General features: G+C 42.3%; 1 protein-coding gene across 1 annotated transcript in view; it reads left to right on the top strand.

Annotated features, from left to right (window-relative positions):
• Window positions 1–26,966, top strand: part of STK39 (serine/threonine kinase 39) — a 316,833-nt gene that overhangs the window by 103,084 nt on the left and 186,783 nt on the right. Inside the window, exons 6-10 of the mRNA XM_003133454.6 lie at window positions 11,304–11,413; window positions 11,666–11,767; window positions 14,570–14,703; window positions 23,036–23,084; window positions 23,188–23,253. Coding sequence (XP_003133502.3) covers window positions 11,304–11,413; window positions 11,666–11,767; window positions 14,570–14,703; window positions 23,036–23,084; window positions 23,188–23,253 — 461 coding nt within the window. The remainder of the gene's footprint in view (window positions 1–11,303; window positions 11,414–11,665; window positions 11,768–14,569; window positions 14,704–23,035; window positions 23,085–23,187; window positions 23,254–26,966) is intronic.

Raw genomic sequence — 26,966 nt, 5'->3', positions numbered from 1 at the left:
CAGGTGTAGCCTCTGGTTCCACTTCTCATCAGACATTCTGCTCTGGGGAAGGGTTCTGTGGCTCTCACATAGAAGGGCAGATGATTGGTGGTTTGCTTTTGTCTTAAACTAGTACTCTCCTTCACGCTGGAGCTAATTGGTTATACCAGTCAACTGAACTGTGAGTCAATTATCTATAATTCTAATAGTCTACTCCATTTCCACCAATCATCTGAAATTTGACTAATATCCTATTCTTTTTGTCCTGTACCTATTAGGTCTGTTTTACCTCTTGACATGGGTCAAAGTTGCTTTGATTTGCAGTTTTATCACCAGATTTAAACAATAAGTCTTATTAGGGATATAGGGTAGATTACTGACTTTAGAAAAAAAAGGAACATCAGCCACCACTTACTCTTCTATCTTCTTGTCTCCTTTAAGTCAATATTGCCTTGATTGTGAGGATGGTTGAGGAACTGGGGAGGGCTGGCAGCTTGTGTAGCCTCTGCATTCTTACCAAGAATCCTTTGTTGAATGTTTAAAACAATTTGTCTGTGTTATTGTGGATTGATATTGACTCTATGTGCAAAGTGCAAAGAAGTGCCAAGAACTTCTTCCTTATAAGTAGGATAGTACATGTGAAGGAGAAGTGTTGATGGCAGTTTCAAGTGTGTACCGACAGGAGACACCCGTCCTGGGAAGCTTTGCTTCTGGGTGGGTGTTTTTGTGTGTGTGTGTGTGTTTTGAAAAGTGAAACTCTAGCTTTAGAGAGTAGAATGATGTCTTCTGATTTCTTTTCTTTCTTTCTTTTTCTTTTTTTTTGCTGTCAGAGAAGGCTGTGAAATTCTCTGATGTTTCATAGAAAGTGAGGACTGCCTCTCCATCATTGATAGATGGGAAACGTGGATTTGTCCAGAGCAGTGAGGTGACTCTGTAGAGCTCAGGCTCCGGAAATATGGCAGATTCTATTTTCTAATCCTGAACACCTCGGACACCAGGCCATGTGTGGGCAGGGCTGTAGCCTATAGAGCCGGCCAGGTCATTGAGTACAAGAAATAAGTGGAACTGAAAACCAGGAGTCTGATTCAGGGACCTGAGGTGGAGTGGAGAGTGAGGGTTTCAGAGAACTCTCTTTGGTTCTTTCTGCTTCTTCTTGGGGTCCCTCCCCTCTGAGCAGGACAGGTGGCATGCAAGTAATTGATTACTTATAGTAGATAAGTATATATGGTTTTTTTTTAATCGTATTTATTTATTTTTTCTCTTGAGGGCGGCATATGGAAGTTCCCAGGCTACTAGGGGTCGAATCAGAGTGGCAGCTGCCTGCCTGTGTCACGGGCACGGCAATGCCAGATCTGAGCTGCATCTGCGACCTACACCACAACTCAAAGCAACACCAGAACCTTAACCCACTGGGCTAAGCCAGGGGATCGAACCCACATCCTCATGGATATTAGTTGGGTTTGTAACCCTCTGAGCCACAAAGTGATCTCCTGTGCCAGTGTATTTGTTACTGACTTGCTTAAAAAATGGGTGGATTCCATGTTATAACTTTAATAATAGGATGCTATCACGCTCATCCACTTGCATTTCAGAGGTTTCATGAGTGGGAGAGAAGGATTGCATGCACCTACAGCCTGTCTCCTCTGTGGCCTGACACCTCCAGTGAGCACCCGTTATGGACAGACTTAATAAATATTGTGATTATAAATTATGTAAATGTATTTGAAAAGATTTTGTGCAGATCCGGGTATTTCCATAGACGTGGCCATGTGTGTGTGTGTGTGTGTGTGTGTGTGTGTGTGTGTGTGTGTGTGTGTGTGTGTGAATTCATCTTGCTTGACACATTAGAATCCCTGGGTCAAACAGTTTTGTGTAGGACATGGTTGTCGTTTTCAGTGTTGCTCTTGCACTGACTTGTCATAAAATACATGAACGTGCACTCAACTTTTTCCATGCCACTCTCTTTCCACTGTGTGGTTCTCTTCACGTCAGAGGTGAAGGAGGGAAGCCGTGGAGCTGGCTGTGTTGGGAGGTCCTCCAGTCATATGAAACCGTTCTGTGGTGTCTGCTCGGTGGATGGTGCTCTGGAGCAGTGCTTCCCCAGCTTCACTGCACGTGGAACCAGCTGGGGCTCTTGCTACAATGCAGATTGTGATTCACCAGGACTGGTGTGGGACTCATGAGTCTATGTTTCTCTGAGGTGCCCAGGTGATGCTGATGATTCTGGACTGCGGACCCCACTTTGAGTAGTCCTTTTTTTTTTTTTCTTTTTAGGTCTGCACCCACAGTATATGGAGGTTCCCAGGCCAGGGGTCGAATCACAGCTACAGCTGCCGGCCTACACCACAGCCACAGCAATGCCATATCTGAGCCACGTCTGCACAGCTCACGGCAACGCCGGATCCTTAACCCACTGAGTGAGGCCAGGGATTGAATCTGAAACCTCGTGGTTTACAGTGGGATATGTTTCCACTGTGCCATGACAGGAACTTCTGAGTAAGCCCTTAGATAAGAATGTTCTCTCTCCTATTTTCCTCATAGTGTATTGTGCTGTTTGGGAACATTTATGTAAGTATGTCCCCAAACAGAAACTATTGGCAAAAAAGTGAATTAGGCTCTTCTTGCAGTATGTTTTTCTTTTCCCTTGAGACGCCCCTGCATTTATTTGTTTTGATTTGTGCCCCTGGAATTAAAAGCCATGCTTAATACTGGTACTGTTTAAAATGCAAAAATTGCACTGTGTGCTAAATTGTTTTCTTGCTGATTTTCACCAGGTCCGTTTGGGGATTGCAGTGACTTTGGCCTCTGATGCAGTGGTTAACCCTTAGCAATCAGGAAGTAAGACTAAACATGGCTGGACTAGGGAAAGACTGGGATTGTAAGAATTAAGAATCCTTTGGATACAAATACTGGAGTGCTTGCCCGGCAGGCGATTAAGCCATAAAAGCATTTATCAATCTCACATGACAGTAGTGTTGGGTGTTTGGTTCAGGGTTGGTGCTGAAGCCAAGGACTATCACAGAAGATACGGACTCTTTTCTACTTTGTGTTTTGTACCTCAAAAATGTCAGGCAGCATCCATCTCCCATGGGCTGTTCTTGCTCCCAGCCTCACATCCTCGTGTGACAGTGTCCCTAAGAGGCAGAGGAATGGGGGAGCAAAGGAACCCTGTAATGTGGTTCTTGTATTCAGGCAGAAAGTTCTCCCCCAAGAGTCTGCACCATATTCCCCTTGGATCTCATGGGCCAGGACTAGGGCCAAACCTTAGACCATTCACCAGACCAGGAACTAGGCACGATGATGGCTGGGGTCTGAAAGATCGGTCCTCCTGAAGCCCAGCACACAAAATCAGGATGCTGGTAGGGAACAGGGTATGGATATTGGACAGGCAACCAGCCATGCATGCTGCCAAGGACTAAATTACTGAGAAACTACCATATGTATTCTGTGCCCCCCATTTCCTAGTGTGTGAAACTTGCTCAGAGAAGTTAAGTGGATGCACAGGGTCTATTTGGGACGAAACAAGGCCTGTGGCTCCTTCCTGCGCCCTGTATTCCTCCTTGGTGCCTCGCCTTTTCCCTGTAGCTTCAGGGATCCTTGATGGGGACTCACTGGAACCACTCGGAACCCCACGGTGTGCTTCTGGATGGGGGCCACAGACTCCACACCAAGGGTGTCACTATGTGGGCTCATGTTCATGGTCCAGTGGAACACCACTGTTGACATAGTGAGAGAATTTCACCTCTGAGCAACGTGGCATTATTTCAAGAAGGAAACGAGCCCAGTGAATGTCGGCGGCTGCTGTTGCATGGGTCTTGCCACATCCTGCCTCGGCCCCCCTGGGCTCTGGGCTCTGCGGCTCGCTCTCGGTTGGCCAAGTTCTGCTGAGTGCAGTGTAGGTACCCAGAGGCGCAGTGTCTACCTGGAGGACCTGAGGTGTCCCCTCTGCCACCTCTGAGTCAGGGCTCCCCCCCTGCACCTGTGTTTCAAGGATCCCCTGCAGGCACGAGGCAGTGCTGCCTCTTCCCCTCCACCACCCCCACTCCATTTCTACACAGGCTTGGCTCTTAGTGCCCAGAGGTCTGGCGACACGCTGAAGACAGCAAGCCTCCAGGAGCATAAAAAGTTGTTCCTATTTAATTTACAAACAGAAACAAAATAAGCAGAAAAATGGGTGGGAAAGGCTGGGTTTAAATATACAAGAAAAAAATAAAATTGAGACAGTCAGAGAAAGAAGCTGAAAGCACTGAGACCAAGGATGTGATGAGGGGTTAGCACTTGGTCAGGGGAAGCAGATCTGGAAGATGTCTGGCTTCCACATGCAGAAGTTATGGCCAGGGTTCTGCCTTGTCCTTCCTCAGATGCCTTGTGGGGAGAGAGAGTGTGACCAGAGAGGGCTGGCATCAGTACTGTGCTTTAGGAATATTACTCTGCATGGAAGAAGTCCTCTGGCTTGGATCTGGAGGAGGCGTGCCTCTGATTCTGTTATTGCTGAAGCCTTCACTCACCCTGGTCTGTATTTTTCCTCTTTCACCAAGACAATCTGGGAAGGGGAGGGCATCATGGAATTAACAGTAAACAAAGATGATGCCTTTAACATAATTCTTTGGGAGTTCCCGTTGTGGCTCAGCGGTAACAAACCTGACTAGGATCCATGAGGACATGGGTTCCATCCCTGGCCTTGCTCAGTGGGTTAAGGATCTGGTGTTGCTGTGAGCTCTGGTGTAGGTTGCAGACGTGGCTGGGATCTGGCGTGGCTATGGCTCTGGCATAGGCCAGCAGCTACAGCTCCAATTTGACCCCTAGCCTGGGAACCTCCATATGTTGCAGGTGTGGCCCTAAAAAGACAAAAAAACCCCAAAACCCCCCAAAACAAAAAACACCAAAAACATAATTCTTCTGTTCCTATTGTTCAGGTCATGCAATAGTTAGTCCATTTAATTTAAAGTTGTGTTTTCCCACATTAGCTCTCACCAGCAGGCCTGCGTTGTGTCTAAATGAAAACTCTGTAAACCCCATGGTGGCTACCTTTACGCTGCTAGACACTATTGTGCTTACCCCACACTTCCAGAACATAAGTGCTGCACCGCTAACACACATTTTACTATAAAAACAACAGAAAAAGAGCCAAGTATGTCGTTTAAAACAAAGCAACTGTCCACACTGTTCCTAGCAGAATTAACAAAATATTTGCCTGTTTTATACCCATGATTATAGTTTGCATAATTTAAGTCATAATATGCTCCTTTATAAGCTCCCAACACTGGCAGTATAAGATTTTTAGGAAATTTGTGGGACTCGGGGAGGCCCGAGGCTGGCAGCCCTGCGAGCGGTGCTGGATGTTTGGAAGTACATTTCAGTTTCGCCAGTAAAGTCTTGAGTCTCATGAGAAAAAAACCTGGGAAACAAACCAGATGATGAAGGGATTGTTTTTGATGATAAAAATATGACATTTAGGATTAACCAGAGAACCTCAGACTAGTTTTTCTCTGGCGAATCTCAACTTGACCTTTACTTAGGGAAGAGCTCAGGGGCTGTGGAGTATTAACCCCATTATTCCTTTTTGCATTTCCTTTTCGGTACAGAAGCATAATACACTGAATTTCCTCCCAAAGGAGCCCAGGGCTGTGTGGCTAAAACACCTCATTGAAGGTCTGTGGACTTTATTCAGACCTTCAATAACTTGCTAAGTGATCATTGGCAAGTCACTTAATCTTTTTTATTCTTTACTCTTTTTCAATTATAATATCTACTCGATTATCACATTGTCTTAAGAATTTGTCTAATCCTTTCCTTTTTCAGAGTCTTTGTTCAAATGCAGGCCCTGCTGATTTTATTCCTGGGCGATGGCTGTGCTTTCCTGCTTCCTAGTCTTTCTCCTAAACACCCCTGCATGATCATGTTCTCCACATGTTCCTCTCTGCCAGACCTAAAGCAGCAGAGGTCCAGGGTGCTAACTGGATCAAGTCCTGTTTCCCTTTCCCAGGACTTAGAATCTGTTGGGCTTCTAAACAGTCTCAGTGCTTCTTTGCTTTTCTAGACCATGGCTTCTGGAGAAATAAGGCTGCTTCTGGCAGGAAACCACCAGGGGCCCCTGCAGCTGCCCCAGGCCCCCAGCCAGCCACTTGGAGACCTGAAGGGATCAGTGTCTATTGCAGCTTATTTTGAATACATTTTAGGAAGCTCTGAGCTATCAAATATTGATTCCATTACTCTCCAGTCAAGTGTTGAATTGACCTAAACTGTTTTTGTTTGTTGGTTTGTTTGTTTGAATACACAGCTCAGGTTCCCTTTCACAGATATTAGTAGATACTATTTATATTTGAGGTAGGTTTGGGTTGGCTGCTCACCTGCAACGTCACTCCCAGGTTTTAGGGAAATCAAGTTTCAGATCAAATTTTGCCATTTGCTAGCAAGCCGGCCCCTACAGCGTTCTCATAATCCTTGCTATAAGCTTAAGGGAAATCCCAACTCTCTGTCCTTCTAGGTGAATGAAAAATGGACTCAAAGCAGGAAAGTCCAGATGCAGTTTTCTTGTGTTCTTGTCCTGGGCATCAGGAATCTAACTAGATTAGCTAACTAATAATAATTGATTATTAGTTAACTAATAAAACTGGTTAGGGATGGAGCTTACACTTGGGCGGGTTCTTTCTATTCATGCAAGATGGGGCATATATCTAAAACATTCTAGCCCTTCTCTGTGTGCTTGCTGCTTTTATTTCCCTCAGTGAGAGCCTGTTTCTAAAATGCATCCTGCCCACCAGCAGGTGACTGTTTTCCCCTTTTGGACCTTCACCTGGCTCATACTTATCTATACTTAGATACGGATAACAGAAATACTTCTAGCAGCTGCCCCTGGCATCCTGAATCAAACATATACACACTACTATATATAAAGTAGATAAATCACCAAGGACCTACTGTATAGCACAGGGAACTCTACTCAATGTTCTGTAATGACCTATATGGGAAAAAATCTGAAAAGAGAATGGACATAAGTATACATATAACTATCACTTTGCTGTATACCCGAAACTAATACAACATTGTAAATTAACTCTACTTCAATAAAAAATAAAAGTTTAAAAAAAATGCTGCCAGAACCTCTAGCACTAGGTGTTCTGGGTCAGACCGCCAGTTGACCACCTGAGTTGCGGTACCACAAATATTGTATGATGTGTGTTGAAGTAATTTAGGTAAATTTTAAACACCACAACAACATAATTGGTGAACTGCTTTTGCAAGCTAAATCAGGCAGGTGGGATTGCTTTGTATTGCTTTTCCACTTTTTTTAAAAAAATGAACTTGTTGCAAACAGCAGCAAAAATGACAGGTTTTATATCAAGATCTCGATGTTTGGCTTTCTCTGAGAAAATTGGCCACCATATTTTTCTATGGCACCTTTCTCTTCCAGCTGAGTAGCAGGAGCTTGCTTTAGACCCAGGGATGGGATGGCACTGAGAATGGGCTCCCGGGCAGGGCCCAGCACTTCCTAATATGTCTCTATGCTGAGACGAACATCGAGTACCCTTCACATTGAGATCGTGCCGTTGCCTTTCAGGATCCTCTTCTTCCTCCCTCATATTCTTGCCTGGATCCCTGTAGGTATTTGAGTGAACCTTGCAGCTGTCACACAGTTTTTCTTCTTGGCTTAACACTTGTGCTCTGATCATGCTGCTTCTTTGTGTGGAATGTCATTTCCTTTGTGGGCTTGTCTTTCCAAATCTCAATCTCATCTTCAGGGCCGGGTCCACTTGGAGATGGAGTCTTTCATGGCTGCTGTGGTCCTTGATCCTCTGCTTCTAACAGAGATAGCAGAGCATAGCATTTGATTCTACATGTTGTTCTGTTTCATGACTTCTCCCTCCTTGATGGTACTATTCTTAAGGTCAGGGAGCGTATCCTCATATTTTATATCTACCACTATGAAAAGTTACTGCTTGTCCCCCTCTCCCCCACCCAGTTCAAAAGCAGAGAACAGTAGCTTATCGATCTACCTAACAATTATTATACATGGTGAAAAGAAGTAGGTAATTGTTATAAATGTGAATATAATGTACAGAAAGGCATGACGAAGAAGCCTGAAAACAGAGCACCAGAAAAGTTAAGTGGCTTGCTGGAGTCACACAGTTGGGGGCTAGCTTAGTTTCCCGCCTAACCACTGAGCTATGCTGCCCTGCCAGTTAGGGCTGTGCTCTTTCCTGGCAGAGCTGCCACTCTCTAAATCCCTGCAAATCCTCCTCAGGGCTTATTAGCATTCACATATCAAAGTAAGACAATTCCTAAAGTTACTTAATTAGGCAAAAGTGATGGATGCTTTTCATACCAACCTCACTTTTTCTGTGAAAAAGTCCCTAGGCACCAAGGGTCAGGATGTCGAAGATGCTTCTGTCATTAATAAGCAGCACGGTGTCCTCTGCTGCTGGCTGAGGTAGCACCACTGAGGGCAAGGATGGTGAATGGTTGAGGACATGACAAGTAGTTTTGGAAGGCTGGGGCTCAAGGTCTGAATTGGGGAGAAGTGATAGATGAGGCAGGAGAGGAAAGAGGAGTCAGATTTGTGTTGTGCTGAGGTATCCTGACTCTCTAGGGGAGCAGGGAGCCTTTAAAGACTTTTAGGGAGCTGTCAGGTCTGCGGCATAGAAGGACCTGGTTGCTGGGGCCTGGGTCTGGGGAAAGCAGGATGGTGGCAACTTAGGAGCCCACAGGAATCTTGGCTTAAATCCAGGCAGTGGCAATGGAGAAGGAGAGAAGTGGACAGATTCAAAAGATGTGAGAGCCTTTTAGTTACCGAGATGACAGCATTCTTTCTGGGTGAGATGCAGTGATTCCAGGAGGCTGGCTAATTTTATGTGTAGCCTTTGATTCCATGTTGCCATAGAAAAGTTCATGGTTTCTGACCCCAGTGTGCCTGGCTCCAGTCCCTTTGGCGGTGTCTAGGTCCTTCTCGGCAATCAAGGGCGCTTTTCACTGTTAGAACTCTGCCACCTCCTTCTAACTGTTGCATATAAGCTGTCTCCACAGCACCTACCCGTTTTCCTGTTTACACAAGCACACTACATACTTCAGTCAAAAAGTTCTCTTTCTTAGTGCATAGAAATCTTTTTCTATATACATTAACCATACTTAGGAGCAAATTGTATATTTATTCTGTAGTCACAGGGTGCATAGATCTTAGCATTGGTGTTTTCTGCTTCTGGAATTTTTGTTCTGAGCTTCAAAGGCATTTAACCATCTGTTTATGACTTTAAAGTGAGTGTTCTAAGTGGAGGCTATGAATACATATGTGACTCATGAAAGATGTATTGAAAGATAGTGTCAGTAATGAATTGGTACTGTATATCTCTCTCCACTGTTTTTGCAACTTTAAAAGGGTCTAAAGATGGTATTTTTAAGGAAATTAAAAAAAACCCTATTTTTACTATGGATTCTTATCTCGATTTTGTCTTTTCAGAAGGTGTGTGTGTGTGTGTGTGTGTGTTTGGGGTGTAGAGCTGCTTCAACCACGTATATAAGAACCTGTTTTTCCTGAAAACAGCTTTTACCCATATCCTTAATTATTTACAGATGTCAAAATTTACTTAATATTATCCTGTTATAAAATTATTGTAATAAAAATGGAATGTTGGCTTCACTGCTGAACTTCAACACTATAAGTGGAAATTTATATTTTTGAAAGCCTTATCATACTGTCTTTTCCTCTAGCCAAATACAGTAGATGCTTACAAAGAATTCCGTTCACCTAGCTCTTCTGTAAGAGAATGAATTTTATCTCCTCCTACCTGTAGGAGACTGGTTCAGTGGTTTCAGAGGTTTCTTTTCACAAAGCTTCATTTTTCTGACTGTAACATAAGAGTTCAAATAGCGTTTGGCCCATATGTACAAATTAAATTATGTAGCATTTTCAGAATATACTTTTGCTCACCAACAGGAGAGCAGCGGTTGGAATAAAGACTCCCTGTGTCGGTTTTTATTCTTTTTACTTGTAATTGTAATCCCATTGGGAGTTGAGTAAAGTGAAATGTAAATAAAATATTTCATCTCAGGGAACTGGATCCAGTGTTACCATGTAACTTAATAATGTAGATTCAAAGCTAATGCCAATATTTGATCTCAGTTTATACTTGACTTTGTTCTTTGGTAATTGTTGTCATCCTGGCAGTCACCAAAGGGGACCAGCAAAGTAGAGTTATGTGAAAGCAGTTTCAAGGGGCTCATACTGCTTAGTCTGCTGCAGTCTTCTTAGACGTTGACTCCCCCTTTCTTATCACTATTTACCACCTTACCATTAAGTTGTCCTTGAGTTGGCTCTGGCTGATACACCTAAGTAGTTGGTACTTTAACTTACTAATTTTAGCTATTAATAAAAAAAATAGAAGTGCAAACACATGCACTAATATTCGTGCAGTATTCCCTTTCCACTTTCACATATACAAATGTCATATACATATGCAAATATGTGGCATGTACATATCTGGTATGCCTGATTAATTCATCTCCTCACAAAAAGAACTTCTAATACATAATGGGTGTCAAAAAGAGTATCATATCATTATACACACCATTCTGTCTATACCTATGAATATCTATACCTATGAAAATCATCCAGAAAGCAGATGTTGAAAAAAAACCCAGTCTTTGCTGACTGGGCTTTTTCCTTTGTGTTGATTGCTACGTGTGGACAAACCTGGGCATGTTGGCTCTATGTGCCTGGATTTGTGGATTTGCCATTATGCTTTCGGCTGAGGTGTTAAGAGAACACTGTTTAAGCAAGGGCCTGGGAATGTGGGAGATGGATGTTATTCATCCTTTATTTAAAAAAAATAAATCCACTCCCCACATGACGGTACAGAATTAAAGAGGCTAGAAAGTAATCATCATAAAGGAAAAACATAAAAAGAATCTGTATAACATGCTGGCTGTCCTGCCTCCAGGGCTATTCTTATAAAAGGTTTTCTAGAATGAGTCTCAGCTAAGAGCAGAGATACTTTAATTTAGGGCTTTGGAAAGGTACTTATATTTTTATTGTCATCTTTTATGCCGAGTTATGACTTTTGATAACCTTTCTTGTAGAAAATATAATTTGATATGCTGAGCTTTTGGACTGGCGGGCTTCCTGACCACGTCTCTAAAGTTGTAGGGGACGGCAGGTGGCAGGACTGCCCTGGTGTGTCGCTGAGAGAGCTCCACGGTGTTTGGAACAAGTCTTCACCATTGTGAGGCCCTCCCAGGAAAAGAGATGTTCATAAAGTCAGAATCTGTAAGCAGTAAGGTCTTAACATAAAAAATAATAAGGTTGATTTTTTTTTTTTTCCCCTTTTCAGATTTTGGGGTAAGTGCTTTCTTAGCAACAGGGGGTGATGTTACCCGGAACAAAGTGAGAAAAACATTTGTTGGCACCCCATGTTGGATGGCCCCTGAAGTCATGGAACAGGTAAAACAAGTGATGTTTTGCTTGATATAGTAGAGTTGTACATATCATTAGTACACAGATATTTCATTCAAATCGGTCATTTTCCTAGACTACATCATGTACAAAAGATTTAATTCCCAATTGCTGGGCTTTCGCAAAGTAACATCAAAGTTGTGCCCACACAGCTTGTGACATAACATGGTCCTCATGAACGTGTGGCATGCCTGCTGTATAATTCTGTTTTTTTTTTTTTTTTCCTGGTTCCTTTCTCAGGTGAGAGGCTATGACTTCAAGGCGGACATGTGGAGTTTTGGAATAACTGCCATTGAATTAGCAACAGGAGCAGCGCCTTATCACAAATATCCTCCTATGAAAGTAATTACTATGGAAAATAATATGCTGCAGTTTTGTTTGTTTGTTTGTTTGTTTTTGTCTTTTGTCTTTTTTAGGGCCATATCCACCACATACAGAGGTTCCCAGGCTATGGGTCTAATCAGAGCTGTTGCTGCCGGCCTACGCCAGAGCCACAGCAACACCAGATCTGAGCCAAGTCTGCAACCTACATCACACCTCACGGCAATGCCAGATCCTTAACCCACTGAGTGAGGCCAGGGATCCAACTCACAACCTCATGGTTCCTAGTGGGATGCGTTTTTGCTGTGCCACGACGGGAACTCCAAAATGCTGGGTTTGAAATATGATTTAGCAGAATCCATTCCGTAGTTCTCTTTAAGCAGAGTCATTTTTCTCAGACTTGAGGAGAATTAATGGAGGGATGCAGCCAAGTTCAATGTCGTCTGGTGTTCTTGGTGGACAGAATGGGGCAAAAGTAGTACAGTTCCCAGCTTTGAAGCTTGCTTTACATTCTTAGCACAGAAGAATGTGATCGATTGGTCCCTGGAGGTTGATAGCTGTGGCAAATGCTGGTCATGGCTCTCCTCAGAGCAGAATACCCCCCAGCCTCCCCAGGAATATCTATAAATAGATTATAGCGAATAGCATCTTTGCAGATGGATAACTCAGATTTTTAGAACATTTTTTAATAGTCTGTAATATTTCATCCGCGTTCTTATAGTGTCATGTTGGTGACTCATCTGAAATAAGGGAGCCGAGTGTCTTTAGGAAGTAACATACGTTTGGATGTCATTTTTAGATTTTTGCTATTCTTTTAACTGGCCTACATTGTTGTTTCTGTTAGTTTTAGGATGGTGGTATCAGGGCTCATTTACCCAACTGGATTTTGATTTCAGGCTTTGAGTGGAATTGTTGAGTGAAATTATGAAGGTATTTTACAGAGAATATAGTCCATGTTTGTTTCAGCTTTTTCCTGGTATTTTATTTGGAAAAGTTCAGGAGGATTAAAAAAAAACCAAACCTGAGAATTAAAAAATGTTAAATAATTTTACTGAGTAAAAGTTAATACATTCTTATTGTAGAAAGTTTGGAAATACAAATATGAATAAAGAAGAAAACCAGGAGTTCCTGTTGTGGCTCAGTGGAAACAAACCCGACTAGTATCCATGAGGATGTGGGTTTGATCCCTGGCCTCACTTAGTGGGTTGGGAATCCAGTGTTGCAGTTAACTGTGGAGTAGGTCGCAGATGAGGCTTGGATCCCACGTTGCTGTGGCTGTGGGTAGGGAGGTGGCAGCAGCTTCAATTTGACCCCTAGCCTGGCAACTTTGGTATGCTGTGCATGCGGCCCTAAAAAGAAAAAAAAAAAAAAAAAAAAAGAGAGAGAGAAGAAAACCATAATCTGTAATATCATCATTCAGACAATATTTATTAAAAGCTTTAGTGTAGTTCATGACATTGTTTTTCTCTGTATGTGTATATACATATCTTTAACATAGTTAAGATTTTTTGGGGGAGTGTGTGGTTCTGTGTACACACCTGACTTTGTTAATTTAAAATTGAAGTGTGAACAATCAAAATGACCTTTCAGAGAAAAAGCCCTGAAGCACCACTAAGGACTTTTCTTCCTTCTGTTTTTCCTCTATTATTTTTCCTGCTTTTTTTTTTTCCTTCCCCTACTATTTAGTGTTTTCCCCTTGAATCCAGTCACATCGCTAATCCCAGCCTAAGGTCCTGCAGGACTTTTCTTCAGATCCCACAGATTCCCACTTTCTTCTGTTTGCTGTTATCCTCCACAAACAATAAAGGGTCACTTTAATCCTTCATCTATTCACACATCTGAAAGTGTTTGAAAAGGGTCTTGGCATGTATAGCATTTGCATAAATTAAGGCTGATTTATGCATTAATGAGGTTTTTTTTCATTTTATAGGTCAATAGTTTGCTACAAATTCTATTCTTTTTTTTTTTTTTTGGTCTTTTGTAGCGCCGCAGCCATGGCATATGGAGGTTCCCAGGCTCAGGGCTACTCTTTTTTTTTAAAGCAAGTAATGTTGATGTTGGTATAAAAGGTGGAATTTTTTTTTTACCTTTTCCATGTGAAAGCTCTATTTTGATTTTGTTTTATTCCTTTCCCAAAGCAGCATGGCCTTTTGCCCTGGTTATGGTTCTTAGTCACTCTGTTGTATCCTGGCTCTCTTTCAGTGTCTTACTGTCTGAACTTTGCCAAGTCTTTAAGCAATTTTCTGTATGTTCTCTCATTCAAAAAAAAAAAAGAAAGGCAAATCATGTGTTACCTCCTGGGATGTTGTTGATGTATTTTTAGGGCTGGTAATGTGTTACAGAATCCTTGAGTACAGGCGGTTCCTTACTCATAATAAATGACCTGTACCCATGAACGTTCCCTGCTGCTCTGGGCCTCTCCTTCCCTCCCCTCCACCACAGCCCCCTTTCCCAGCTTGGGCCCCAGCCTGCACTGAACTGTAGAGGAGCAACGTGCTCCCCCAGTCTCTGTGAGAGCCAGTTCCCAGGACGCTCTGTCTTGGTCCCTTTGGGAGATCCCTCTTAACACACAGAGCAGATTTTGTAAGCTTTGTCACTGGAGTAACAAAAAGGTGAAAGGGCACTCAAAGGGATTTGCAAAGGGAAATGAATACTTTTAAACACACGCTTTCTAGAAAATGAAAATCATGGGAAAGCACGTTTGTACCTAACGGGGCGGGGGTGGGGTGGGGTGGTTCTTGGAGGCTTTGGTGAAAAATGAATGAATTCAGTTGTAGCTATCGCTGTCCTGAGATTCTGTCTTCCTGTTTGTTTCTGCTACAGGTGTTAATGTTGACTTTGCAAAATGACCCACCCACTTTAGAAACAGGAGTAGAGGATAAGGAAATGATGAAAAAATATGGCAAGTCCTTTAGAAAATTGCTTTCACTGTGTCTTCAGAAAGATCCCTCCAAAAGGTAGGTCAAGCTGAACGGATAAGTGAGTGACCTGGGTGGGGTCATGACAAAGCTTGGTTTGTGGATAAGAAAAGGCTTTGTGGGGATGCCTGAAGGGTACTTCTAATTTGAGGAAAATCTACTCTGGTCCCCAGACTTCTAGCCTGTTAGAGAAAGACAGCTTGTGTCTAAAAGGAAGAAGAGCAAGCGAGGACGAGGGAGAAGGAGAGGACCATTTTTAGTGTTAATAAGATACACTGTGCTTGTTAGGTGTGGGCTCTGTCATCAGAGGAAATGAAGTAAAACAGAAATCACAAGAAATTGGCAGTGGTGCATTCAGAAGCTGAGCTAATATTCTGCACTGTGTAGGTTGAGCTGACCTCTCAGGATTTGAATATCCTGCCAGCGCCAGTCTAAACCTGGCCGAGCTATTGAATTTTGCATGAGCTTCCTTCTAGTTGCAGAACAAGTTGTTTGTGCTGTTTAAAAGATTATCAGTAAAGAAGATTAACATTTTTACATTCGAAAGATTAATCATATAAACAGAAGCAAATGGTTTTCAATTAACTTTAGTATTTCCTCTTTCTTCTTGGGTTATTGCCCTGCACTGTGCTCTATTTTCTGAGTTTTGTTTCTTCCCCATTCGTTTCTGTGACTTTGAAACATCCTGGGTAGTGATAGTAGAGCCCAGTAGGGCCCAGTGTCCTTTGTCACTTCAAGGAGAAGGCTAAAGACATGAACTGCACACAAACCTTGGCTGGGTAGCCCTTTGTGCTGCTTGGCCGTGCATGGCATTGTCCTGACAAACGGTGGACTTGGTTTACACACCCAGAGAGGCCGCCGAGAAGTTATTGCTACGCTCATCCACCCAGGGCTCCAATTTGATACTTCTGGTCTAAGACATAAAAACTGGCTTCTCTTCTCAAACTTTCTTTTGCAAGGAAGAACCCTCCTTTGGGAAGGATTCCTTTATTCTTAAGTTCTTTAGGAAACGTAAGCCTTTCACCTTTGCACAGAGATCTACTCTTTGAGGACGCTACCCTTCTCTAAAATAAACACGGTTTGTGTTATTTTACCCATTCTTTGTAGCAGGTTTCTTCATTCCTTCACATTTTACTGAATTTGCCTTTGCGTCTTTTCTTTATCAGTCACCTTTCTCATGGAGCCAGGTCTAAAGACTCTTTGTTGTTAAGCATTTTGAAAATTTTTATTGTAGGGAGTTCCTGTCGTGGCGCAGCAGAAATGTATCCGACCAGGAACTATGAGGTTGCAGGTTCAATCCTTGGCCTCACTCAGTGGGTTAAGGATCAGGCGTGCCATGAGCTGTGGTGTGAGTCACAGACGTGGCTTGGATCTGGCGTTGCTGTGGCTGTGGCTTAGGCTGGCAGCTGTAGCTCTGATTAGATCCCTGGCCTGGGAACCTCCATATGCCATGGGTGCAGCCCTAAAAAAAAAAAAAAAAATTTTTTTTTTTTTTTAATTTTGTGAAAGGGCTACAACACTTGCTTGCAGCCCTAACTTGTCTACCCGGTTAGGACTGGGTTATGATAGATTGTCCTTGTGGTTTTCGAGCTGTTTGAGATGCTGCCTGGTGGTGGTGATGTGTAACCACAATTCCAGCTCTTTCAGAAAAGGATTCTCTAGGGTAAAATTGTTAGCTTACTTACTGATGTAACAATATATTTGTTAGGAGACTTGTGATTTGGTCAAAATAAATTAGATGAGACTGTCATACATTATACTTAATAAGCCACCCTTATTTTTCAATAATCTTGAAAATCTTTCCAGGTTTTATTATACGAGCCCAAATATCAGGTTCCCACCACCCCACCAAACAACAGCAATAATCACAAAACTTTTAGTAAAGAGGCATGCACCATGTATTTGAATGCACACAAAGTTGTTCCCTCAGAGTGCTCTCTTAGTAACATTATTGATCTACAAAGTATTCGTAGCTTAAGGACTTCTTTCAGATGTTTTTCTCTATAACATAATCTGTTTTCACTATTGTGCAATTGTCCTCTATAACAAACAGAGTGTTCATGGTGCACAAACTTCCCATCTGACTCTTTCTTTTAATGAAAAGACACAATGTGGGAAGCTTGGGGGGAAAAATTCAGGAAATGTGAGAATGGAAAAAAGCAATATTGTTGCATTGTTCGTTATAGGATGCAATTTATGTATTCATTACTGAATTAATAAGTAAATGTTTAATTGCTGCACAATTCTGAAGGGAACCGTGACTATTTCCTGTCTTCTCTGTCTATGTTTGTGTTGTCCAAGGAGTCTTCCTCTTCTCCTGTCCCCTTCCGCCTCTCTTTCAATACTTCCTTCAAAGGCCTCATCTTCTTCTTCTTTTTTTTTTTTTTTTTTTTTTTTTTTGTCTTTTTGCTATTTCTTTGGGCCGCTCTTGGAGCTGTAGCCGCTAGCCTACGCCAGAGCCACAGCAGCGCAGGATCCGAGCCACGTCTGCATCTCACACCACAGCTCACGGCAACGCTGGATGGTTAACCCACTGAGCAAGGGCAGGGACCGAACCCGCAACCTCATGGTTCCTAGTCAGATTCGTTAACCACTGAGCCATGACGGGAACTCCCTGAGTACCTTTTTTAGCAATGGTTGAAAAGGTATCACAAGGGAACAGTGACCAGGACACAGTCATTCCTGTGAGGGAGCCCTCAGGCTAGCTGAGAAGGAGCTGTGCTTTTTGGAAAACCTTGAGAACTTGTGAAACTTTCCTACTGCAAGAGAGCTGGGTGTGGGAGCTGTTGGCCTCATCCGAGTCTGTGCTCTGCACTTGCACAAAGAGTTCCTTATATTTGGGTAGTGGAACATCTTGCTCTTCTTAAAAATGAGCCTTAATCATATAGGTTATATACTTCCTATGGATGGCAACCTTAAAAAGGAACCAGCTTTTTTTTTTTTAAGGAAAAAAGGGGTGGGTGTTGCAGAGATAAATCCTTTGGAAACAAAATTTGAACATTTCTTTTAGGGGGAGGGATGGGGTGGGTGAAAAAAGCAGCTGTGCCAGACAGGGGTCAATGTGTTGTTAGAAATTAAAACACCTATTTTTAGAACTAGTTAAACTGTATCATATTCATCCTAAATCCTTCAAAAATTATTTTCAGTCTCAGTGGACTTTGGTTTATCCATATGTATTTGAAATCCTGTAAGGGATTTTCTTCTGTGAATGTTGGTACTTGCAGACTCCCACATTGTTTTTAAGGATTTAAAATTGAATCATTATTCAAAGCCTGGGCTGTCATTTTGCTGGTATAGCATTTCTCATAAAATGGTATTTGTATTTACATGATATTGCATTGCTTGATCATTGTTAGTGGCCATGTAAGACATAACCGTGCTTATAGAATTGTTTCTTTTGTGGGACTTGGCTAAGAGGCAGGCAGCATTGTTGGTTGCACGTTAACCCTATACTAGTAATCTCTATAGCATAAGACTAAAACAGGAAGTTCTCTTGTGGTGCAGTGGGTTAAGGAGCTGGCATTGTCACAGCTGTGGTGCAGGTTGCACCTGTAGCGCAGGTTTGATCCCTGGCCTGGGAACTTCCACATGCCACAGACTAAAACAAACAAAGCACTCAACCTCCTTAAAATCAGAGAGCATGCACCTCGGCTTTTCTCATACCTTCTATTACTTTCTTCCCTTCTTCATTGTCTTCATTCTTTCCATTTCCATCTTAACATAATTTTTATGGGAATAGTTTGGCACATGTAGGATTTGACTCTAAAATGGACCTGCTTATTTAGTTCTTCTCTGTATAGGGTAGAAATTACCCATTATTTAACATAAATATTAAGCCTCTTAAAAAAGGAATGTGGCTTTTCTTAAACTACTTCTCTTATGTCGGATGTGTTTCTGTATTTTTTGATGAAGCCTAAGAGTGGAGTCCAGAGAAAAGGGTTTTCTCTACAGTGCGCTTTTCCCCTTTACAGCCTTGGTTACCATAGAAATGACCTTGCTGGGGAAAGGAAGGTATTTTCCCAGGCCTGTACCTCCAAGTATGTCTGGCATTTCCCAGCCTTCTCCCTACCTCAGTCCTACACTTGACCTTGGTGTGTAGAGGGGAGGTGAGGGTGCAGAGCAAAGAGAGAGACGTTTGTGGCTCTCCTCTTCAGTGCCTCCACTGTGCTTTTTTTTTTTTTTTTTTTTTTTTTTTTAATTAGCATGAGTCTTATGTTCATTACATCATTCTTCTATATTCCCTATTGTATTGAACAGATGTTGAGAATTTGCTGCTAACTCTAGCTCGAGGAGTTGTGGTTCAGTGCCCAAATGTCTAGTAGCATCACTTTTACTCCATAGTTGATTATGGCATAGAATTGAACTGTAGCAGTTTTGTGGTCTGTGTTAGGCTTTGGGGAATATAAAAAATGAATACTGTGTGGTCCCTGTCTTGAAAGGGCTGATAACCTAGTGGGGGTAGAGGCGGGGAGATAGAGGAACAGATTATTACAAAGTGGAATGTGGGTGCATTGATAAGTGAGCACCAAGGTGGGAGCAATGAATTCTCCCGTGTAGGAGCTGGGAGAAGTATCTCTGAAGACAGGTGACGTTTAAATTGGTTCTTGACTGCCAAGCAACAGCATGCCATTTGGTTGCAAAAAATCCTGAAGCAAGAAAAGCAGTATGTGCTTTGCCCTAAAAGAGCAAGAGATGAGTGAGACCATTACTGTGGTTGGAGAGTGGAGTCCATGTGGGGGTGATAGGAAGCGAGGCTGGAGGACTTGGGCTCTCAGGCCACTGAAATCCATTAGGAGGGATAAGAAATTGTGGTGTGTTTTTTTTTTTTTTTTTTTTTTTTCTTTTTTTTTCTTTAAATTGAAGTATAGTTGATTTACAGTGTCATGTCAGTTTTAAGTATACAGCAAAATGATTCAGGTATACATTCTTTTTCAGGTTCTTTTCCCTTGTAGGTTATTACAAAATATTGAGTGTGGTCTCTGTGCTATATACTAGGTCCTTGTTGGTTATCTATTTTATCTATGGTGGTGTGTATGTATTAATTCCACCTCCTAATTAACCCCTCCCCCCACTATGCTATCCCTTTTGGTGACCACAAGTTTGTTTTCTGTGTCTGTGAGTCTGTTTCTGTCTTGTGAATAGGTTCATTTGGAAGCAACCTAAATGGCCATTGACAGATGGATGGATAAAGAAGAAACAGAGTGCATACACACACACATATACATACAGTGGAATATTACTGTCATAAAAAGAATGAAATATTTACAGCAACATGGATAGATCTAAAGATTATAAGTAAGTCAGACAGAGAAAGACAGATATCATGTGATATTGCTTATATGTGGAACCAAAAAAAAAAAAGTTTTGTTTAGGAGCCAACTAGGAAGCAATGTGGATGATGGGTTGGAATGAGGAAGAGAGAAGTGATAGGCAGACCAACCAGGAGGCTGTGTTAACTGTATTGGCCAGAGAGGGTGAGGGTTTCAATCAGAGCAGTGGCCCCAAGTTCCTTAATCATCTGAATTTTCTTAAGTTGCCTTTCTTTTCACTTTGTAAAATTAAATGTAAGTTATTTTGTGTGTCTCTTGGGCTTTATAATTTTGTGTCCTCTTCCGAGGTACCAGACATGCTCATCCCTCAGACAGTAGTTCTCTGTGTTCTGTCCTTTCCTTCCCCCAACCACAGCTGCCGTATTTGAATGTTCTGATCTTCCTCTTACAGTCTGACAGCACAGTCTCTTATCTGCCAGGTTGTTAGTTGCTCGAGGAAGTATTTATGTCCACCATGTTCATTGGAGGGTGCCCAGCAGTTAGCATAATACCTGACAAACAGCAGATGCTCAACACATATTTACTGAGAGATTGGAAGGATGAATTTGGAGTAGCTGGAGGCCAAAAACTTTGCTGATGATTGATAAGAATAGTGTTTGTTAAAAAAACAACCAAACAACCACAGTTAAATCATGTACAATAGCAGTGGTTTTTGTTTGTTTGTTTTTGTTTTAACTTCTAGTGTCTGGTAAACAACTTACAAAAACAAGGTCCATGGTGCATGTTTGTGAATTTCAGCCAGCTTACCAAGAAATGACAAAATATAAAACGTGGCCTCCCTGTTGTTTAGACCTTTGTTTACTCAAAGCAGTTAGTAATTAGGGGCTGTTGATGGCCCTGGATGTGGTGATTTGGGGTTCTTTGTTGGGTACCTGCAACCAGTGTTCCATTTGAAATTGAGAAAAAGAGCAATAACAATTTAAAGAGAAAATTTCTTTGCACAGAAAATCAGTTTATGGCCCCTGTAGACTTAAACAGTTTGTACACTATTGCACTTAATGACGTTTTCTCACTTTTTTATGTGCTTGGGTTTGGTCCCTGGAAACATTTTTATGGAGCTTCTTCAAAGCAAAGGTTTCTAGTCTCTTCAAGTAAGAGGACTCCTTTTAAACGTGCATCCCCTCAACACAATCCTCTCAGTCCCCGTGGCGGTCATTGCCTGAGAGGAGACCTAATGTGAGTCAGTCACGTGCCCTTCCCCCTCCCGATTTTTTAATATGAAAAATTTAAAACATACAGAAGAGGTGGAAAAAAAAAAAAAAGTACAATGTTTACTTCTACACCAACACCTAGATTCAACAGTTATTAACCTTTTCCATATCTGCTATACCTATTTATCTACGTTGTATTTGCGGAACAGTTTGAAAATAAGTTAGAGACTTAATACATCAGCTTGCATTCCGTCCAAGTAAAGGCATGTTCCTGCGTAACCACAGTAGTTTTCCACACCTTAGTAAATCAACAGTAATTTCCTAAGGTTGTCTAATACCTAGCACACTCAAATGTCTCTATTTCTAAATGTCTCCTGTAGCTTCTCCCCCATCTCCTTCAAACTCAGGATTAAGGGAAGGGTCACATGTTGCATTTGGTTTTATGTTTCTTTAAGTCTGTCTTAATCTAGGACAGCCCCCTCATAGCTCCCCTCTTCTTATATGATGCCAACATTTTGAAGAGATCAGGCCAGTTGTCTAGCTGACTGCCTTATCCTCTAGGTTCATGTGATACTTCCTGTGTGGCTGCCCTAGTTCTAGAAGGAATTATCGATGAAGGAAGCTATTTTTTCTTTTCTTTTTTTTCTTTTTAGGGCTGCATTCGCAACTTGCGGAAGTTCCCAGGCTAGGTGTTGAATCGGAGCTATAGTTGCCAGCCTACATCACAGCCACAGCAACGCCAGATCTGAGCTGTAGATCTGCGACCTACACCAGAGCTCACGACAATGCCGGATCCTTAACCCACCGAGTGAGGCCAGGGGTCGAATCCGCATCCTCTTTTGGATACTTGTCAGATTTGTTACTGCTGGGCCACAGTGGGAACTCCAGGGAAGCTAGTCTTTATGGAAGAGTGCTAGTTAATAAACAGAGAAGGAATGGTAGAAGGAGGAAAATCAGTATTCTGCTACCTCCAATGTAATAACTTTTTGGGCGAAGATGCTAAAACCATTAGGTGAAACTTTCTCCAGAAGAGGATATTCAAATAATACTTGTCAATTGCAGTGGGGAAACCCTCTCTACAGTGGAGAGATCTCAGGCCTGGGGACCAAGTGGTTAACCTTAACATCCCTTCCAGCAAAATAACCCTTCATCATGCGCCCCTCATGTGCTGCAGTAAGACATATACAGCATCTATGCAGTATTCTTCCCCCAAATACTTGAGTCACCCAACCCAAGCATTCAGACCCAGCTTTCAGTGTACGGGAACCTCAGGATAGAGAAACAAGTTCAGTGACACCCTGAGGGGACAATCAGACCAATCCAATAATGCTTTTGCATGAATTTTGCATTTTATTAGTCACCATCCTATTTACCTTTCCCTGAAAAACAGTAGTCCATGTACACTTGAGATAGGGTGACTTGGTGGGCAGACAGAACTTGTACCCATAATGCTTGGTCCCCTTGCAGTAACTGACACTCTTGGGGAATCATAGAACAAATTATAGACCCCTGCAGACTGTAATTTCTTTGATAGGGTCATATCGCAGCCTGCACTGCTTCTTAATAAATGTAGGGATTTAGCTCACAGATGCGTCAGTCTGCCACCTTTTAGAAACACTGAATTCGCTTAGTGAAGTGTAAGGATGAAGGATGGAAAATTGATCATGCCCCAAATATTTAACTTACAGGAGTTTATGTGTTTTGCAGTAGAGGTGTTTGGAAAGAACTGGAAAATTGGCACTATTTTATTTGGTGCCAGCTTGTGATTAATTTAGTTTCTGGTTTTGCTATTTCTGATCCAGAGGGACTCTAGGATTAAGTTGTTTCATCAAGGCAGAGTCTTTATTGAGTGGTCATTGTTTCAACTCTAATCTATTATTGATCTTTCAGGCCCACAGCAGCAGAACTTTTAAAATGCAAATTCTTCCAGAAAGCCAAGGTAACATGCTTAAAAACCCAAGTAAATCTGCTATTTTTGAAATCACTATGAATTTCTCTGTATCATACCTGATGGTAAACCTTTGGGAATATTTGTTTTGCAGAACAGAGAGTACCTGATTGAGAAGCTGCTGACAAGAACACCAGACATAGCCCAAAGAGCCAAAAAGGTAAGCGCCATTAGCCGGCCTGCCCCGGGGGAGCTGTTCCCAGCTGTTCTGTAGGAAGTGGAGCCTACAGAAAAATAGCAAAAAGATTTCCACATACTCAGGATATGTTATTTAGAGGTTATCTGATGAGTGATTACTCAGATAACTGCTTTTTTTTTTTTTTTTTTTTTTTTTTGCCTTTTGGTTATCTCAGCCTGCTGCTGTGTGTTTGGGTGTGGAAACAATGTGAAACTTCAATGATTTCATTTTTCCACTTATCAGCTTGGCTTAAAGAAGGTCAGAAGGGGATTGTGTTGAGGCTTGAAGAGGGAGAGGTAAAGTATCTTTGAATATCTCCCTTGAGGGGATTTCACTGAGGAGGAACAGTCATTTTTAATCAGTTTGAAATGACAAAATGAAAAACAAAACTTGTGTTTTTAGTGGTTGTTTTGACTATCTGTGGGATACAGGTTCTTTCCTCATGAAAGACCTATTTTTTTTGTGGTGGATGCCATGTTAACTAGACTATGTTAATAATTACCAGAACAACTTTCCATTCTAAGTTTCTTAGATTTTTTAAAAATGGTATATATGTGTGAATGTGTTTATTTATGTGTTTATCCAGAGTTTTATTTACTTGTAATAACAGATTTCATTTTGGTATGAAACCTAACAAAATTTGACCTCCGGTTTGGTTTGTTTTCATTTGGTTTTAAAAGGATGTTAGATATTTATAACGGAAACTTGATGTAGTCACAGATTAGAAAGGGGAGGTTCTTTTTTTTTTCCCTTTGTGTAATTCATAGTTATAGGGAAAGCTGATATGAATCTGAGTTGTCTGGTCTAGCAATACAATTGGCAAAGAAATATGCATTAGAGATTGCATGTCATCATGGCTGGGTGGAAGCAGCTTGGACTGGTCACTTCCAGACATTGCCTTTTCTAAAACATTGGGTATGAAGTGCATTTGGCTGATTCTTTAGAATTGCTTTAAAAGGATTTTAAAAGTGACTTCAGTAAATGACCCAACCTGTCTGGGTATCTGAGCCCTTCTCCTGGACCCGCCACAGCTGGTCCTCTGGCTGTGGGCCCGGGTGAGAGATGGGGCATTGCTGGGCTGACTGCAGAGACCTGAGTCTGGGTTGGTCAGCGGGATGGCTCTGAGGGAAAAGTGAATGCTTGGTGATGGCCCATCAGAGTGGCGCACCCCAAGGGGCAGCACAGAAAAGCTGAAGCTTTGGTTTGAGGCCACAGGAAGTCAGAGGGCCCGACAGAATGCAAGGGCTCCATTGGGAAGGCCCTGGGGTGTCTGGGTCTAGCTGGGGCCCTCTGATCAGATCACTACTATGTCAGCCAGAGTTGAAGAACCCTGTTAGAAAGCCACCGACTTACACAGTGTGTGTCCTCAAAGGACATTGGCTTTGGTTTCCACTTTTTTTGCTAGAAAGTTCCCTCTGATCTCATCCTATAGTTGTTCCCCAGAGGGGCTTTCCCAGGCTGGTGTTCTTCCCAGACCTCCAGCCTCACCTCTAGCTCCTTATTACAGGGCTTCCTCTCAAGTGCAGGGTTGCCAAACCTAATCTCCCCGTGCTCTGGGCTTCTTTCTGAGCTACCCAACCTCGGAACTCTGGGATTATTTTCCTCATCTCTCCTCCTTTGTCGTCCCATCTAAACCTGTTCCAAGTCCTCTCCATGTCTGCTCCACAGCATTGCTTGGAACATTTCTACCTGTTTTTAACAACTGCAGTAGATTCTATCTCCTCCCCCACCCCATTCCTCCTTAGACACTATTGCAAGATTAACTTTCTTTTTCTTTCTTTCTTTCTTTTTTGTCTTTTTGCCTTTTTTAGGGCCACTTCCCGTGGCACATGGGGATTCCCAGGCTAGCGGTCTAATTGGAGCTGAAGTTGCCAGCCTACACCAGAGCCACAGCACCTCGGGATTTGAGCCATATCTGTGACCTACAGCACAGGTCATGGCAATGCCAGATCCTTAACCCACTGAGCAAGGCCAGGGACCGAACCCACAACCTCATGGTTCCTAGTTGGATTTGTTAACGACGGCGCCATGACAGGAACTCCAAGATTAACTTTCTAATCATGTCATTTAACTGCTCAAAAGTGGTTTCCAAATTAAACAAGAAAAGCAAATAAGTGAAAAAAAAAAAAAATCCTATCAAAGTTCGAGCTTTGTAGCCTTGAATTCATGGCATCATTTTACCTTCCCACCTTATGTAGTTGACCCCTAAACAACCTGTCAAACCTCTGTGCAATCAAAAATCCAAATGTAAGTTATAGTCGGCCCTCTATGTATGCGACTCCTGTATCTATGGATTCCATGAACTGTGGATTGTGTTGTACTGTAGTATTTACTATTGAAAAAAAAAAAAATCTGTGTATAAGTGGAACTTGCACAATTCAAACCTTTTTGTTCAAGCATTAACTGTATTCTAAACTCCAGCTAAACGGCACCACCTATAGTTCTCACTACATAACCCATACTTTCTTGTGAGATGCCATCAATGTAGAAGGCTTCTGGAGTTCCCACTGTGGCACGACAGGATTGGTGGCATCTTGGGAGTGCTGGGATACAAGATTCAATCCCCAACCTGGCACAGTGGGTTAAGGATCCAGCGTTGCTGCAGCTGCGGCTTGGGTCATGACTGCAGCTTGTGTCTGATCCCTGGCCTGGAAATTCCATATGCCATGGGGTGGCCACACATGGGGGGCACGGGGGATCAAAAAGAAGGCTTTTGATTTTTCTTTTTAGAAAAATATTTAGATTATTTATTACATAGTATTGCATATTAGTGTGTTGTGCACTCCAAATTTCACTTTGCACATATCTTAATAAGCAGCAGAGTTTTAGGAGCTATGATTTTGCAGCCATCTCTTCTGCCCTTTTATTGGCTCCTTGTCCTTTGACTTAAACCTTAGGGCTTGTTTCCCCATCTGTCCTTTCAAACAGGAAATGGCCACACACCTCGGTCACAGGGGGAGTAAAGGGAGAATGTAAACTAATTCTGTAAATGTCTTATAGAAAAGAAGGGCCCATAATAATGTTGTTCTGGCTCTCCAGCTTCACTTGTTGGCTGTTTTCCTGTCCTAATTCTCATTTTAAAGTGCCCTTTGGTTGTCAGCTACACTCCACCTCTTGCCCACAGGTTCAGTGGCAGGTATGTTGACCAGGTCATTGATCACAGTGTATGTCTTGTTCATACACTGTAAGTGTTAAGTGCCAACAAATGTTTGCTGACTCAGTGAACACAGGCTTCAGCGTACCAAGGAATGGCCATCTGAAACTCTGTCACTCACTTGAACCCCCAGAATGCTTGGCATATACTTCTTCCGAGGATTCCTGTCTACAGGCAACAAACCTCCCTCCCTTCCTTAAACCCATGTTGCTAAGCAACCATACTGTTACTTATTTCAACCCCCCCCCCCCCCCCGCTGGCTTGGCCACTGGGGAGTAAATATTGTTTTATTTTTTTACTTTTTAAATTTTTTTGTCTTTTTTTTTTTTTTTTTTTTTTTTTTTGTCTTTTTGCCATTTCTTGGGCCGCTCCCATGGCATATGGAGGTTCCCAGGCTAGGGGTCTAATTGGAGCTGTAGCCACCAGCCTATGCCAGAGCCACAGCAACACAGGATCTGAGCTGCGTCTGCAACCCACACCACAGCTCACGGCAATGCCAGATCGTTAACCCACTGAGCAAGGGCAGGGATTGAACCCGAAA

The sequence above is a fragment of the Sus scrofa genome, chromosome 15 (genome assembly GCF_000003025.6).
Source record: "Sus scrofa isolate TJ Tabasco breed Duroc chromosome 15, Sscrofa11.1, whole genome shotgun sequence".
Taxonomy (NCBI): domain Eukaryota; kingdom Metazoa; phylum Chordata; class Mammalia; order Artiodactyla; family Suidae; genus Sus; species Sus scrofa.
Note: the sequence above shows the minus strand (reverse complement) of the source record. Positions and strands in the feature narration are given on the sequence as shown.